At 36.6% G+C, this 17,926-nt stretch overlaps 1 protein-coding gene across 1 annotated transcript in view; it reads right to left on the bottom strand.

Moving 5' to 3' along the window:
- Nucleotides 1–9,178: 9,178 nt before the first annotated feature.
- The window catches only part of SCN9A (sodium voltage-gated channel alpha subunit 9), a 93,992-nt gene continuing 85,244 nt past the window's right edge, over nt 9,179–17,926 (bottom strand). The window contains exons 25-26 of the mRNA XM_040229263.1: nt 16,687–16,957; nt 9,179–13,643 (exon numbers count right to left, since the gene is read on the bottom strand). Of these exons, the coding sequence (XP_040085197.1) occupies nt 12,451–13,643; nt 16,687–16,957 (1,464 nt within the window). The 3' untranslated portion in view covers nt 9,179–12,450. The remainder of the gene's footprint in view (nt 13,644–16,686; nt 16,958–17,926) is intronic.

Raw genomic sequence — 17,926 nt, forward strand, 5'->3', positions numbered from 1 at the left:
CTCAGACTAGTTAACTTGTGGAATGACACATAACTGCATTTTCGAGCTTGAAAACTCTTTTATTTCATTGGCCAGAAGATGGAGCCATTATATAAAGAATTTTTTAAATTTGCAGGCCAAAATTGATCTGCAGTTTCTCTCTTTAATATTTGCAACCATTTCATGCAATTTGAGTAAACCAAATGCCGTTTTTCTTTAACAATGGAAAGGAGGTAACATGTTTTAACCTCACATATACAGAGAAATAATATATTATTTTTCAAGTTTTCTTTAAAAAATATTGCTCACTAATATGTATACAAAAGAAAAAGACAAAACAGAGGAATTAAATGTCATATTCAACTAAGTAAGGCAAACACTCAGTAAGCAGCAGAGACTGAGACCTGAAGGAGAACTTCCTAACTCTTAGCTGAGGCAGTCTGCTGGGTCCTAAACTGGTACTGCAGTTTATGTCATTCAATACACACTTGAAACAGACCAGGACATTGTGGGCATGAGTGCTCTTCTCATGGGTCAGTTACGGGGGGAACACGGAGAGCTGTGTGCAGAGAATATGGCATCTATGGATTAAAGCCAGAGCAACTTCTCTTGATTTTCAAACTTAGCCGCACATTAGAATCACCTGTGGAGTTCTTCCTATTTCTACAACATTCAGGCTGCACCTCAGACTAATTAGAGCAGAATCTCTGAGTTTCAATCCAGGCATTGGTTTTAAAGTCCCCTTGTAATTCAATGTGAAGTTTGGGAAACATGGTCTTGACCAGTGCTTTCCAATCTGTAATATGTATGCAAATTATTGGTTTATTGTGTGGTTACTGTATGCAGGTCAGGAAACAACAGTTAGAACTGGACATGGAACAACAGACTGGCTCCAAATAGGAAAAGGAGTACATCAAGGCTGTATATTGTCACCTTGCTTATTTAATTTATATGCAGAGTACATCATGAGAAACGCTAGGCTGGAGGAAGCACAAGCTGGAATCAACTGCCTGAAGAAATATCAATAACCTCAGATATGCAGATGACACCACCCTTACGGCAGAAAGTGAGGAAGAACTAAAGAGCCTCTTGATGAAAGTGAAAGAGGAGAGTGAAAAAGTTGGCTTAAAGCTCAACATTCAGAAAACTAAGATCAGGCATCCGGTCCCATCACTTCATGACAAATAGATAGGGTAACAGTGGCTGACTTTATTTTTCTGGGCTCCTAAATCACTGCAGATGGCGATTGCAGCCATGAAATTAAAAGATGCTTGCTCCTTGGAAGGAAAGTTGTGACCAACCTAGACAGCATATTAAAAAGCAGCGACATTACTTTGCCAACAAAGGTCCATCTAAGTCAAGGCTATGGTTTTTCCAGTGGTCATGTATGGATGTTAGAGTTGGATTATAAAGAAGGCTGAGTGCTGAAGAATTGATGCTTTTGACTGTTGTGTTGAAGACCCTTGAGAGTCCCTTGGACTGCAGGAGATCCAACCAGTCCATCCTAAAGGAGATCAGTCCTGAATATTCATTGGAAGGACTGATGTTGAAGCTGAAACTCCAATACTTTGGCCACCTGATGCGAAGAGCTGACTCATTTGAAAAGACCCTGATGCTGGGAAAGATTGAGGGCAGGAGGAGAAGGGGACGACAGAGGATGAGATGGCTGGATGGCATCACCAACTGGATGGACATGGGTTTGGGTGGACTCCGGGAGTTGGTGATGGACAGGGAGGCCTAGTGTGCTGCAGTTCATGGGGATCTTAAACAGTCGGGCATGACTGAGCAACTGAACTGGATGGAAAGCCTCAGCATCACCTGAGAACTTGTTAGAAATGCAAATTTAGGGCTACACCCTGCATCTGCTCCCCCTCCACTCCTCCATGGCTCAGCTCAGGGATAAAGAATCTGCCTGGAATGTAGGAGACAGTTTGATACAAGAGTAAGGAAGAACCCCTGAAGGAGGCAATGGCAACCCACTCCAGTATTCTTGCCTGGAGAATCCCACCGGCAGAAGAGCCTGGGCTACAGTCCATGGAGTCGTGAAGAGTTGGGCAGACTGAGGGCCTAACACTGACTGACTGACAGGATCTTAAGCAGCAGCTTGACTTTAAACTAAAATCCTGTTTGTCGTTGAGGTTGGGATTGCCTTCTTCGACTGCGTCTCTGTGAAACAAATGAGAAATGTGGTTTCTGAAGTCAAGTCTGGATTTGAGCTCTGTGAGTGACTTCACCTCACCTCACCTCACCTCTCCCCCTTTCCAGATGTGTATCCATGAGCAAGTTACCTAAGTTTAAGTCCTCGTCTCTGACATATGCCTATCCATTCACAGGCTGCTCTAAGGAGAGACTGAATATGAAATCTCCACCCTGCTTTTGGCACATGGTGGCCAGCAGTGGTCTGCTGGAGCCAGCTTGGACCGGCTGGAGGGGCCTGTGGCGCCCATCTCCTCCCAACGCTACATTCTGAGACTTCAGATTGTTTGCTTGAACTTCGTTGTTGTAGGAGTATTTATACTACAGGAATTGACAGCAGATACATACAAATAGAGCTTTTTAGTCCCAAAGAAGAGCCAGTTATTACACATTTACCAGGACATGACTGATAGGCATTCATTTTGTGGTTATTTACTCCTAAGGAGAGGTGATTTGCTTTTCTCCTCTGAAACAGAATAACCAAACATAACCCAAATACAAGAGAGGTATGGGAGGATTTCAGGAAAGCCCTTCCCTGCTAGGCTTTCCCCACCATATATTCCCAGGATTTCTGTGTTAAATTCACAGAAAAGGTAACGCTATAAGTAGACACTGACCTTTGCGTCACAGGAGTCCATTGGAGCTTTTCCTTTTCAAACCAAACTGATGGAGTTCAGGCCTCAGAAATAACCCATTGAACTAATCCTCACTGAGCCTCTGTTGGAGGTCAGACCTTCTAGGGTTAGAGAAGGCTAAAATAAAGAGTGTGTCTACCTCACATAGGACTGTTTATCAGCTGAGAGGAGACAAGTCAACCAATGGATAAAAATCATAAGAATTTTAGGTGCTAGTAACTGATGAGATGAAGATGGAACTTCAACTTGGTGAGGAGTGGCTGGGGCGCAGTGGGGTTACCTTATATAGAGTGTAAAGCAAGGCTGCTCTAAAGAGGAAACACCTGAGCTGAAATCTAAGTGGCTGCAGCTGGGTTCTGAATCAGAGGCACAAGGAAAAGGGGAGAAGAGCAAACACAAAGGAGCTGAGGCAAGAGTGGATTTAATGAGTCAAAGAACAGAAGGAAAGTCAGTGGAGCTAAAGCTCTGTGAGTTTCAGGTATGGCAGGGAGGCGTGCAGTTAAGCAGGGCCCAGGTCATATCAGGCCCTTTAATGCTAAGAAGTCTGCCCCTCATGGTAAGTGGAAGAAGAAGCTCTGAAGAACCTTAAGAGGAATTAGGGCAATGGGGGAGACTGTGTGTGTGTGTGTTTGTAACTCAGTCATGTTCGGCTCTTTGCAACCCCCAGGTACTATAGCCAGGCTCCTCTGTCCATGGAATCCTCCAGGCAAGAATACTGGAGTAGGTTGCCATTCCCTTCCCGACCCAGGGTTCAAACCCAGGTCTCTTGCATTGCAGGAAGATTCTTTGCTGTCTGAGGCACCAGGGAAGAATGGCTTGTTTAGATGAGGGTTTCAAAGGGTCATTCTGTTTGTTCTGTGGAGAAAAGATTGTAGGGAATCAAAAGTGGAGCCAAAAGACCAGTAAAGTGGCTACCAGAACAGATCAAGCCAAAAATAATAGTGGTTTAGACCTATGGGTAAAGGTGATAGAGATAAGGAGAAATGAACAGCTTTGGGGTGTATTTTATAGCTTGAACCAACAGTACTTGTTGATGAGTTGGACGCCTATATAATAAGGAAAGGATAAAAGTATGCTCTGAGGTTTGTGTGTTTGATTTTTTAATTTGAGGAACAGGATAGATATTATTATCTATCGGCTAATTTCTAGTCTGAGATCAATTTAAAAAGAATGACCAGTCTAAATAATGAAGAAAAGAAAAACTTTAAGACACTGCAAGCTGGAGAAAAGAAGGCTGTTCATATTGCATTCTTTATTTCAAGCCATTCCTCCAAAGACAAATAATGAATGTGTTTATGGTACATCTAAGTTCTCAGACAGCTTTGTGTTGTTAGTGAAATGCAATTACAATGCAGTAGGAAAATGATTTTTCAGTGAGATCTCCAAATAATTATTCTCCTCTAAAATAATTAAGACATCATCTAAATTTACAAACTTAAGTCTCAGGCCTAATGAGTCTCTTTGAATAAATTATTTCCCCCCATTTTCCTACTGCTTTATAAAAGCTATTTCTAGGTTTGCTCTGGGAGGCTTATGAAGTGGAGAAAAAAATTCTCTTGGGAGCCAAAGTTTCATTACGATGATCTTAGCTTTTATGACTTTCAGACAACATTGCAAGAGATTCTTAGATAGGATATCGTTTCATGTCCATTTGAAAGTGAAAGTGAATGTCACTCAGTCGTATCTGACTCTTTGGGACCCCATGGACTATAAAGTCCCATGAAATTCTCCAGGCCAGAATACCGGAGTGCGTAGCCTTTCCCTTCTCCAGGGGATCTTCCCAACCCAGGGATCAAACCCTGGTCTCCCTCTTTGCAGATGGATTCTTTACCAGCTGAGCCACATGGGAAGCCCAAGAACACTTAATCAGGTAGCCTATCCCTTCTCCAGGGGATCTTCCTGACCCAGGACTGGAACCCAGGTCTCCTCTATTGCAGGTGGATTCTTTACCAACTGAACTATCAGGGAAGCCCATAAGCCTTTACATAAGAGCATAAATATGTATTCAGTATTATTATCAGAAAAGATAGGAACTGCGCTATCATGGAAGCCCAAGTCCATTTAATGCTCAACAATGGGATGAACAGATATCCTGAAAAAATCCTGATATAAGATGCATGTTGAGTAGAATTTAATAAGTATATTTTTGAATGCAAGACGAAGCTTGCAAGAAATTAAAGGAAATTTCTAAGAACCAAAAGAAAAGAAGCAGTGGGACACAGAGGAGAAAACACTGCAGCTGAGCTGCCTTGGAGGTTTGATGGCTGATTTCTAACTCAGTACTTTGTTATTGTTGATTATTACGTTATTGAGGTATAATAAATATACAGTAAGTGAAAAATCATGCAGTTCTAATATACATATTTATGCTCTTATGTAAATGCCACCCAGATTAAAACATATCCTGTATTCTACAATTCTCCCTAATGCCCAAGTCAGTAAGCCTCCAAAATATCATTACTCTTTTGACTTCTATTATCAAAAATGAGTTTTGCCTGTTATTAAACTTTATAATTATACAATGTATAATCTTTTGTCTAGCTTCTTTAGCTCATTATTTTGTTGGTGAGAGTCTCTATGATTCTGCATCTATCAGCTAGTGGTCCTTTCCTGCAGTGTATAGCATTTTGTTGTATACTCTACCACAGTATCCTTTCCGATACAAATACTGAATCTGCATTTCTGAATTTTCATAAAAATTTCTTTTGATGATTATAAACACTCGTTTTTGTGTATCATAAAATTTCCAGTAATAGAATACGTATATGTTTAAACAGATATTGACAAACATATTTTAAAGTAATTGTTCAAATTTATATGTTTACTAGCAGCATATGATGGAGAAGGAAATGGCACCCCACTCCAGTACTCTTGCCTGGAAAACCCCATGGATGGAGGAGCCTGGAAGGCTGCAGTCCATGGTGTTGTGAAGAGTCAGACATGACTGAGCGACTTCACTTTCACTTTTCACTTTCATGCATTGGAGAAGGAAATGGCAACCCACTCCAGTGTGCTTGCCTGGAGAATCCCAGGGACAGAGGAGCCTGGTGGGCTGCCGTCTATGGGGTCGCACAGAGTTGGACATGACTAAAGCGACTTAGCAGCAGCAGCAACGTATGAGAATTTCTTTTGCTTCACATTTATAAAAATTTATTGGGATACAGTTGATTTACAGTGTTGTGTTAGCTTCTGCTGTACAGCAAAGCAAATCAGTTATACATATACATATACCCACTCTTTTTTCTCCTTTATTTTTTTTTTTCTAAATTTTGCTTTAAGTGCTTTACCTGCTTCAAATTTTTAATAAGACTTGTTATTGTCTGTCTTTTATATGTAGTCATTTTGGTGATAGTCTAATAATATCTCATGGCTGTTTTAATTTTCATTTGTCTGATGAATAACAAAAATAAAAATACTGATATTTCAGTGCATTAATAAGGTGGTATTTCTGACATTCGAAGTTTATTTTTTATACGTCTTACATGTTTTTTTCCTCCCTATATCCTCTTCTTAGTGACTTCTTCTGTCTTAAATAGATATTTTCTGGTGTTTTCCTCGAACTACAGGCCTTTATATGTTCAGTTGCCTTCAGTAAGTTTTTTACTTTGACCCATAGTAACTCAAATTCAACACACTCAAAACTAACTCTTATTCATTTTTCAATATTTGACTCTAGTCTACCCTTGCTAGATTTAACTCATCTTCCTCGTGTTCCCATGGTACATTAGCACTGAACAACCATCATTGACTGATTCATCCAAGATACAGCAGATGCTGAATATTACTTGATAGAATTTATTACTGAATCCTAAGAATGAGCAGTACTTCAGAAAATACATAATAAAGTGTTTTGCCTTTAAAAATCCTACCACATGTTTATGTATTTTGGATCTAATGAGTGCTGGTCTCTTATAGATGAAGAAACAGACTCAGAGAATAGAGTACATTGTTTAAGCTTATAGTCACATTGTGAGTAAGTGACAGAAAGGTTTAAACTCATGATACTATGTGTTATGCTGCTGTTGTGTATATGGGTGGGTATTTGTATTTTTTGGCAAATCTTAAAGACATAAGATGGTATCAGACTCTGAAAAGCAGAGCTTAGATTTCTTTAAGTGCTTTCAATGATCTTGTAAAGAGGGAGAGGTTTGTTTTGTTAGTTTTAGCTCTGAAGATGACAGATACGGGGGGTAAACGAGTTCTCTTACTCTTGGAGGAGGTAACTGAACAGGAGGAAATGCTGACAGGGAAAAACGCCAACAGCATTTTCAGTCATTTTAAGCTGCCAGAATGATTCATTTTCCTGGAGGTTCTTCTCAGTCCTGGAAATTAATTTTATAGTAAAATGCTATGAATAAGAATTAGGCATCAAAATTCCACAGAAAACATTTGTTTTCTTGAACATCCTGTAGAACCTACAACTATCAAACTTCTAAATATCTTTTGACTCGCTTGAAGAAATTAGTAAAGATGGAAGTTTCTTGTAATCTCCCTAAACAACTCAGCCTGTCTTGATGTAGTGGTTCTAGTTGATGAATTTAATAAAATCAACTCTTTTTTAAAAGAATAATAGAGGAAACAGGTGGGAAACACATTCCTTCATGCTTCATTTTCCTGCCTATTTTCTTTTGTATATTCATCTTACCCTAACCACTGGTTTGGAGTCACCTAATTTGGTTCTGATACTTGCAAGTAAAGGAAAAGATGTTTCTCTCTAAGGAATCACACATTGTCCATTTATTTGAGAGGTAAATGGGTCTGCCTCCTAGAACCACAGCCAGAGTACCACCTAAGAGCCAGGTTATAGGCAGAAAGGGATCTGGGAGGAAGCCAGGGAGAAGAAAAGAAACGATCTACTTTAGCTTCATGATACTAAACCACAGCCTACATGAGAAATCTGAAGAATAACTGCAGGCAAGAAGTGAATGTGAGCAAGCATAATTTAATCGTTTTCATTGAAATAAAGTTAAAACTTCACTTAACTCTCATGCCAAGAGCTACAAGCAACATGATGAGCTTGGTCTAAGGAGGTCAGTGCTTCTATAGGTAAACAAAGCCCTTTGACTTGAACTAAGCTAGAGAAACAGGGACTGGCACACGTGCAGTGAAATAATCTGCACAACCTCGTCATTATTTTTAAGTTATGACCCAGAATTATGAAGCTTTTGAGAGTGGAGCATCCAGACACTGTCTTTCAAAGTATCATGAAAGAAAATAGTCTATAACATAGGTTATAGAAGAAATAGTAAAATATAATTTAACAAACAGATACATGATTTATAATGAATGATAAATCAATATAATATTACACTCTGGTATTTAGTCATTCAGATGCCATCATCATGTTTATCTTTCACGAAAGTGAGGTGTTGGCAGTTCTAAAACTCTGCAGAAAGACCAAAAGTAGATGGGGTTTGGGTGGCTTTTCCAGAAGGTTGGAAAATGTCACTTTTCTGTAGTCTCAATTTATTAACAGTCTTTCTCAGACTTTGAGTTGCATTCTTTTTCTTCAATAAATTATAGCAATTTTCTTCAGTAGTTCTTTTTTCAATTTTCCCTGGGGTTTATGCAGTTAAAATCAATTCTATTTAAATTTCTCTAAGGTTATGAAATCTCAGTATGTTCTGCCTGGGTTGAAATATTCCCATTGGTGCCACCTGCTAGTTTGTACAATACATAGCTTTTTCAGAATGGTTTCCCTCACTTAGCAATATGGCTTGTTTTTGCTTTTCTTATTCTTATAGGCCCATAGAGATATCCCAAGGTGTTGCTACTCACTGAGTGGAAATTAATGAAATAGAAGTCATATTGTCTTGCACAAAATACAATCGAAACTAGCAAATGCTAGCAAATATTACATCTGGAAGAGGAATAATTTTTCCTCAATGCTACTAGGTTTACAAAGTTGTTAATAAGCTCTGAATCTTTTCTATATACTTACTACCTATAGTTTCATCCATGGCTTTTTTGCATTTCAATTGCTTCTGAAAAATAAATTTGAGGGTCAAGCTAAAGCATGTGATATAGACATGACACAAGCTTCCTAAATCTCTTAAAATTGGCTTTTTCTTCTGGGATAGATTGTCAATATGGGTATCTAATTACACAGCTTTCAGAATAATAGAGAATAAAGTATAGCATGTTTCCCCTATTGATTGTTTACAGCTCTCAATTATTCATGTTTTTCATCCCATGTGCATCAAATCCCGTTGCAGCAAAGGTCCCCTCCACTCTAATCAGTACGCAATCTTTCCCTCCCTTGAAAGAGATTTTAACCATGTACTCTGCAGTTCCTTTTGCCAGGATTATGGTATAATGTTAAAGGTTATTCTCACAAAAACAGAAAATACATGCAAACATGATTTGATTTTTTGATGACTTTTATTTTTAGATTCTATTACAATGTGCAGGTCTCAAGTATAACTACAATATAATTTATGACAAACTCAAACATTTTGAGCATTCATATATGTACGAAATTTATAAAGAATTCTATGTAAACAGCATTGTTATATTCATGGCTATTCATTTATCTTTACAAAGCAACTGAATTATTTTCCTCAAGAATATAACATAACAAACTACAATTATTAAAAGAAATTGGTGGCCTCTAAACATAGGTCCTAAACCCAAGCCAGTTACTTGGCCATTCTAATTTAGCTGGCCCACTCTCATCACTCCCATTAACATTCCTCTGAAATTGCTATTTAGAACTGTTTTATTTACATATGCATTTCCTCTTAACTTTTGAATAAAGCTATCAAAATTCTATAAAATCATGCTGAACATTTAGGGCTGAAGTTTTCATCAGTTAGCATTTAGAAACAGCCAACAAGTTACTTACATCTTTTGCAAACTACGTAACAGTCAAAAAGGTAAAATGAGATTCTCCCATGTTTATCTCCATTGGATGAATGGATATGTGTTCAAATCTGTTCCCTGCCACTTTATTCCAATTTAAATTGTACAGTGTAACTGTCATTTTATATCATTAGATTAAATGTGTTCAATGATACTGTGACTTAAATATTAGCATGACAGTGCTGAGAATGGTATCTTATTATTAGTACTAAACAGTAATCTGTATGAAATGAGAAGTCTAATTTCCCTTCAAGCTTGTAATATATTAAATGAGCACTTGGTTCCAAAATATTAATTGATAAAAAGTTACAATTAGACATTCCTGGGAAAACATATATATATAAAAACTTAACCATGTTACATTAAAAAATTATAGTTCAGCATGAAATGGAAGTGCAACTTTGTAATTCTTTTTTTGAAATGCTTAGAATAAATTATGTTGAGGAACAAGTTGCTAATATTTTTTTTCACATAAAAATCAGGCAATGTAAAAACATGAATAGTAAATCACACATAAACCTTCCCATATCTTTTCCCACTATATTTTATAAATATGCAAAGTACAGTTATATGGATTTAAAATGATGAGGATAAACTGCATTCACATTTAAGGTAATATTTCTTAATTTTTTGTATTAAAAAATCTTACAAAGGTAATATATTTTGCATGGTTCTCTAAATTGGTCAAAACCTATTTTCAACAGACTTAGCAGGGAGGTGATACAATGCTCTATATAGTCTAGGAAAACACTGCATGGTATCTTATATAGTAAATAAAAAGAGGCCCAGATAATGTAAGATGAATGATTGGATTTAGGTGTAAAGAATCTTTGGCCCTAGGTTTAATTTCATTCATGCTTTAGGATAAATGTCTAGATGTGATAATCTCCTTCACAAATGCTGTAAAACACATCATAATTTAGAAACACTCTAGGCAGGAAGTTCTGTGGAGATGTCGCTTTCTTTGTTTTTGTCTGTCTTTCTCATTTCTGTGTTTTGGGTTTTTTTTTGCCCTTTGCCTTTCATCCTCTATCCGTACTTCTTCATCTCTATAGGTATGCTTAAATATCCTTTATTTTTAACTAGCCAAAAGAACAACAACAAAAATGTTTTAAGCACTTAATATAGAAATACAGTTTATGTTCTTTTTTCATTGAAGAAAGCAAATGAATGAAATATTGTTGTATATATTTGTTTTGAAACCTCCCACAAAATCTTCTAAATAAAATTACTTTCCACTTTTGTAACTCAGTTTTTGCTTGTACATGAATAACTCGATAGAAGAATGATCTCATGTTCCTGGAATAAGCTCATAAAAAATGCATTATGGCTATTCCTTCTCAAGCCAGTATTAACAAGTTTTTTTTTCTAAACTAGATATATAATCCTTGATAGAAGAACAACAGCTAAAGCAAAATGAATGTGTGCTTGGTAAAATTTAAGCTCAGGGTACATTATTGATGGATACATAATATATCTCATAGTCATAGAATTTTAAGGAGAAAGTGACATCCTCCTCATTTTGTAGATGAAAGAACAAAGGTTCAAGTGGATTACTAGAACCAATCAGGCAAGCAAGTTGGCAAGAATCTTGGTTGAATGCTATTTCGTTCTTACTACACACAAGTTTGTGTTGAAAGCCTGCCATGTAGTACGACTTGAAAGCCTGCTGTACACATTCAGGATATTATGCAGGTGATATACTAAATACTGTGTCCAAGTCATGATCTGCTCAAACATGTACTATGATATCAAATATCTTTCTGCATATCTGGAAGCACTCCACTGAAGACAGTATCAGCTTTGCTCAGTGCTGAATAATGATTCAACAATACTGCATGAGAAAGCAGAAAACCGTGACAAAAATGATAAGAGTTGGGTCATTGTTGGTATTTTTGGAGCAGCACAGTCTGGCATTACAGTATATAAATAAAAATGGATAAAGCTTTCTTTAGTTGCTTCTTTTCTCAATTATCTTCATTTGTTTCTTTCAAGGAATGTGATATGTACTTAAAATAATTTTTCATGTTTCATGATTACTGAATGAACAAACAAAGATATAGAAAAAGGCAGTCCATGAAGCACAATATTCTAAAGGTAACTCTTATCCTAATCGGTATATGCATCATGATAAACAAAAAGCATTGGTAGAACTGACCAGCCTACATGTCCCATGGCATTTAGTGGGCACATATAAATTGGTTTTCATGTAACATGGATAAATTTAAGCACCTCAAAATATAGAATGACCTCTGTACATGGTAAAAGTCTTGCCCCCAATAACAAGATAACAAGGTGTTTTAACTGAACATTCATTACTGGTGCCTTCTATCAGAGCACTTCATTGAAAAGTCAAGGCAAAATACTTTTGTAGATATCCAAATGTTAGGTCTTGGTGTGTGTGTGCACGCACGCATGCCTGCATGCATGGGAAACATGAATGTTTACAATCCTGTGAAAAGATGACAAGGCAGATGTGAATATTTTCTACATGGTTTTCTGATTAATTAAAAGTAAATAAAATTAAATCACCTTTGTTTGCTGTAATCAATAATCCCTGTACACTTACTCTTAACAATTCTTAGAGATACATTTACCAGTGCAAAAATAGCCATCTGCTAATGCTGCCCACCTATGTCAGAAAATCAGAGCTAGCAAATGCACTGACTTTGAGAATAAATTGATAAAAAGAGATTTGGCATAGACCTCCTCAAAAGAGTCTTATTAACACAAATATATCACCTTCACAGGCTGTAAACAATATATCAAAAATGAAGCTCTATTTTTTGCCTTCCTTGCCATCTTTCCCTTTGTCTTCCTTTTCTGTTTTGTCTTTTTCATATTTCTCTCTGTCTGGTTTTGTTACACTATCATATGAAGGTGGAGAGACAGTGGATGGAGTTGCATCTGTTTTTTCTGGACTTGAGTTCTCATTAACATTATCAAAAACCATATCTTCTTTATTGGGCAAATCATCATCTCTGTCACCATCTTTGATGTATATACTTGATATATTTTTGACATTTTGCCGTAAGCGGTAACGTCTGTAAGCACGCTGAATAACTGTAGCAGACACATCTTCTTGCTTTCTTTTTAGTGTAGTTGTGATGGGCTCATAAGACACTTTAGAAGGATTTGCAGACATGAACCTTTCTTCCATCTGTGAACGAAGAGAGTCCATTTCTCCACCTTCCCCCAAAACACGCTTTGTAAAAGCAAACAAGATGTCAAGGCAGTGGATCCTGTCCCCACTGACCATGGGCAGGTCCATGGCAATGAGCTGGACTTTGTTCGGTTTTGCTATGAGAAGAGGAGGATCCAGGGCAGCTGCAAAGTCAGAGAGTTTGCTATATTCTATAAACTGGGTCGCATCTGGATCAAACTTCTCCCAAACCTCATAGAACATCTCAAAATCGTCCTCACTCAGGGGCTCAGTACTTTCTTCAGTCGCAACACTGAAGTTCTCCAGGATGACAGCAATGTACATGTTCACCACGACCAGAAATGATATGATGATGTAACTGACAAAATAGAATATCCCGACAGATGGGTTCCCACAGTCTCCTTCAACTGAGCTTCCAGGGTGAACTTTTTTTGGGTCACAGTCTGGAGGTGCACTGTTGAGGATAGGTGCTAGCAATCCATCCCAACCAGCAGAGGTGGTAATCTGGAACAGACAGATCATGCTGTTGCCGAAGGTCTCAAAGTTGAACATGTCATTAATTCCAGCTTCCTTTTTAACATAGGCGAAGTTGGACATTCCAAAGATGGCATAGATGAACATGACCAGGAAGAGCAGGAGGCCGATGTTAAACAGCGCAGGAAGGGACATCATCAAAGCAAAGAGCAGCGTGCGGATCCCCTTGGCCCCTTTGATCAGACGCAGGATTCGGCCAATCCTGGCAAGACGGATCACTCGGAATAGGGTAGGGGACACAAAATACCTTTCTATCAAATCTGCCAGAAACATACCTGGTGAAGAGTGAAGGAATAAATGGTAAATATTTAAATATCTATGCTACAGAAAATCATGACTCTAAATAGATTTATGTGCCATTTTATCTCTTGTGATTTCAGGATTTTCATTTTATATTGAAAACAATATTATAACAATCCAAGGATTGAGCAATCCCACAGTAAAATGGCTAGACTTAACCATTGTGACATTTTTTCTCCTTTAGTAGGTTTGTGAACCTTATTTTTTTTTCATGCACAGTTTTTTAATTTGTAAGGGTAGAAAAATTAAAGCCATATAGTAAAATGCTAAAAAGAAAATATAAATCACCTGAAATATCAACCAACCATTAACTGCTGTTAGTATTTCGTTTAGGATCACTCCATTTTTCTGTGCAAGCACACAAACATATACAAATGTAAGCATGATAATAGAAGGGTTTTTTTGGTCATCTGTGTTAGTTATTTCGTCATATGTTATGGAGGTATTTCCATATAAATGACAACAGAACAATTCCCTATAGTTGTATAATGTTCTGTCAAAGTCACCATATATTGAAGAACTTTATGCTATTTCCAATTGTTTTGACTGAAATGAATATCTAAGCAGGTATATTTTTTTCTAGTTGCATGAGCATTTTTTGATAATAATAGAAGGTAGGTGAAACAGTATATTTAAATTTTTGTTATATATATTGCAAATCTACCTCCAAAAAGTCTGTAGAAGCTAACTTTCCTAATGATGTCTATGAAAGTGCTCCCACTTCACATGCTCACCAGTGCTGTTTTCTTCTTCATAATTTTACCAAAAATATCTCTGTGATGTTTGAAACATCTCAGTATTGTGGCATTTTTTGGGGAAAAATAATCCACATTTTCTTAGTTTATTGGACATTTAGTATGCTTGTTGACTACTTTCAGCTTTCTCCTTTGGGCCCAGTCTAGCTCTTTGAATATTTTTCTGTTGGGAGATTTACTTCTTATTGATGTGTGAGGAATATTTTTTTATTACAAGTACTAGTCCTTTGTTAGCCATAAATGGTACATTAACAATTTCCTTGTTTTTAACATGTTTTTTAACTTTTTTTTCTTTTAATTTGGTGGCGGTAGTGATTTTTTCCTCCGTAGAATAAATATTTTGATTTTTATGTGGTCATATCTATTATTTTGTCTCAAGGGAGTTGTTTGTCACGAATAGAAAGGACTATTCAAGCTCATGGTTATAAATCTATTTCTACTAGAATACATTTTTACACATCAATTAATCTTGATCCACAAGATTTGACTTTCAACTGAGTAATGCAGTAATTCTCTATATATTGAAGCTTAAATTAGGATTATTTATTTGAATCTATTACTTCATCAATGTAATAACAATCTTTAATATCTGGCAATGTAAAGTCACCCCTCATTACTCTAATTTTTCTTCCAGATGAATTTTAGAATCATTTAGATTTATGTTGCCAATTTATTATCCCACTCATATTCTCATTGGGATAACACTGGATTTATTATTTAAACTTTCTTTTGTTTCTGTTAGTTTTCCTCATAGAAGTCTTATACATTGCTTATTACAGTTATTTCTAGGTATTTTTCTTTATTTTTATTGGAATCATGAATCAGATTTCCTTAGATATATTTTCTAATCTTTTGGTCCCCATAAACAATTATTAACATTGGTTCATGGTTCATGCAATTTAAAATCTGCATCTTCTGAACTCTAATTGAATCCATTTTATTGGTTGATTCTCTTGCATTTTTAGAGTACCACAGTAAGATGTGAAACTGATCATTTGCTCCATTGTTTAAAGATATGTACCTCTCTGTTTTCTGATCTAATTGGATCAGCCAACACTGTCACAAAGAGAAGTGACAGAGGGATATTCCTTTATTCTTCCTGAGTTAACTGGAAGCTTCTTCTCTCCTGCTTGTTGTTAATGTGTGATTCCTACCTAAATTTTAATTCTTCTTTTATTTTTTCAAAAATTGATTTTGAACGCTTATTCTAAGTTGCAGTACTCAATATGGCAGTTTTAGGTTATAGTACTTTCAACCTTTCTGAGTCTCCTTGTTTCAGCATCTCTAGGTGAGTTTGTATTAAATAATCTCCACAATCTCTTCCTGTCTAAAATTTATAATTATAAAAACGAATGCAAACCTAAACTACTGGGCAAGGCATGTACAAATAATGAAAAAGAAGATAACAGGGAAACAGCTATGGTAATGAAACAAGAGGAAGTATAAAATCAAATATTGTGATTCACAGACATGACTGCAGTTGGTTGAAAATGATTACAGACTTGACAAGTATGAAGCTGTAAGAAATGAAGCTGGCATTTCTTCATACCTTAACTTCACTTTGATTTCAGGGAGAATTTTCAATCACCAATATTCTGGCTAGTTATTTTATCATTAATCAAGGGATAGTTCTCATATGTGCAAAAACTAGAAATGACTTCAGATTCTACATTTAGATTTATATTGCCAGTTTACACTGGTCTAAAAAATACCATGGCACCCCACTCCAGTACTCTTGCCTGGAAAATCCCATGGATGGAGGAGCCTGGTGGGCTGCAGTCCATGGGGTCGCTAACAGTCAGACAAGACTGAGCGGCTTCACTTTCACGCATTGGAGAAGGAAATGGCAACCCACTCCAGTGATCTTGCCTGGAGAATCCCAGGGACTGGGGAGCCTGATGGGCTGCCGTCTCTGGGGTCACACAGAGTCGGACACGACTGAAGCGACTTAGCAGCAGCAGCAGCAAAACATACCTATCTACTAACACACTTGCTACGTTTGTGAAGGGTATACTGGAAGTCAAACATCAAGGGGTATTATGTGCTTCCAACAAATAGAAAATGTATCCTTCAGGCTCATAACTTGAACCTAGGAATTCTGACACAGATGTTTTTATTTTGTTTAGTTTTGCTTTAAAGTTTACTTCATTTTTTTCAGTGTTACTCAAAAGTAGGTTTATATTCATGAATTCAGAAACCTCTCTGAATATATGTGATGTTTAGCTTGATTCAAAATTAAAATCTCATTAATAAATGGTCTTACCTACAATGGAGAGAATTACAACCACAAAATCAAAGATGTTCCAGCCTACGGTGAAGTAGTAGCATCTGAGGGAGATCAGTTTCAGCACACATTCTCCAGAGAACAGGATAATAAAAACCACATTGATCCAATATAAAACTTCAGTCATGTAGTCACTTTGACCCTCTTTTTCTACCATCATGGTTACCATGTTGAGGCAGATCAGAACCATGATGGCTATATCAAAAGCTTGGTTTGTTACTAGGTCAAAGATACATCCTTGGAATTTGTTCTGCAAAGAAACAAAAATGATTGGAAATTGTACAGTAAATTTTCCAAGTAGTATCCATAAATGATCATATTAACAAAACAAAATGTAAAGCTATCTGTCTTCAAAACTTGCATAAATTATCCTTGGTTATAAGTTCTTACTTTGTTTAAGGAATATTATTAATGGGCTAAATCTAAGTGAGAGTACATGACAACTTGTTGTTGACTTTCAGTGTACCAATTCTTCAATTAACCTTGTACACTAACATTTGCTTTTAAGCATATCCACCCTAGTATGTCATATAGGAATTGCCAGGATTACAAGGTAATTTTATTTACTAAGAAACTCTCAGAGAAAAAAAAAAAAAGAAAAGAAAATCTCAGTTCCATTACCTAGAGTGTTTCAAGGTAATAAAACGACATCTCTAAATTTCTACTTTGTCACATTATTTTGACTGTGTTGGCATTGTCTTACACTGGTATTACTGCTATAATATCAGAGATCTATACCTTCCTGTCTCTTCCATGTATAGAATATATACTTCCAAACATATCCATATTTAACATACCACTTTTCTTATCAATCTCACTGAACAGTACTGTGCTTTTCATGAAACTCAATTTCAAAATCCTTTATTGGTTACATAGGCAAGTTTTAAGACACTCTATCAAGATCAAGTAGGGTACTGAGAAAATTAAATACTAGAGCTTTAAATTCATAGATTATGGTTCTGCAGGTTTGGGTGAAAACTGGCCATGTGTCCACTGAAAAAGTGCTGGATAATCCTCATGTAGGCAGCTGGTACTAAACATATTCCCATTTTTAGGATGCTCTGTCTTTATCCACAACTTTGGTATACAGTGTTATACAAAACAGAAATTGAGATACATTATAATGCATTTAAATTTACATTAAATGTTAGAGGATTATAAACTATTTAACTGCTAAGACTCACTACATCTGAGCGTATTCTGGTCTTTGATCTTATGG

This window comes from Oryx dammah, unplaced genomic scaffold (genome assembly GCF_014754425.2).
Source record: "Oryx dammah isolate SB20612 unplaced genomic scaffold, SCBI_Odam_1.1 HiC_scaffold_27, whole genome shotgun sequence".
NCBI classification, from domain to species: Eukaryota; Metazoa; Chordata; class Mammalia; order Artiodactyla; family Bovidae; genus Oryx; species Oryx dammah.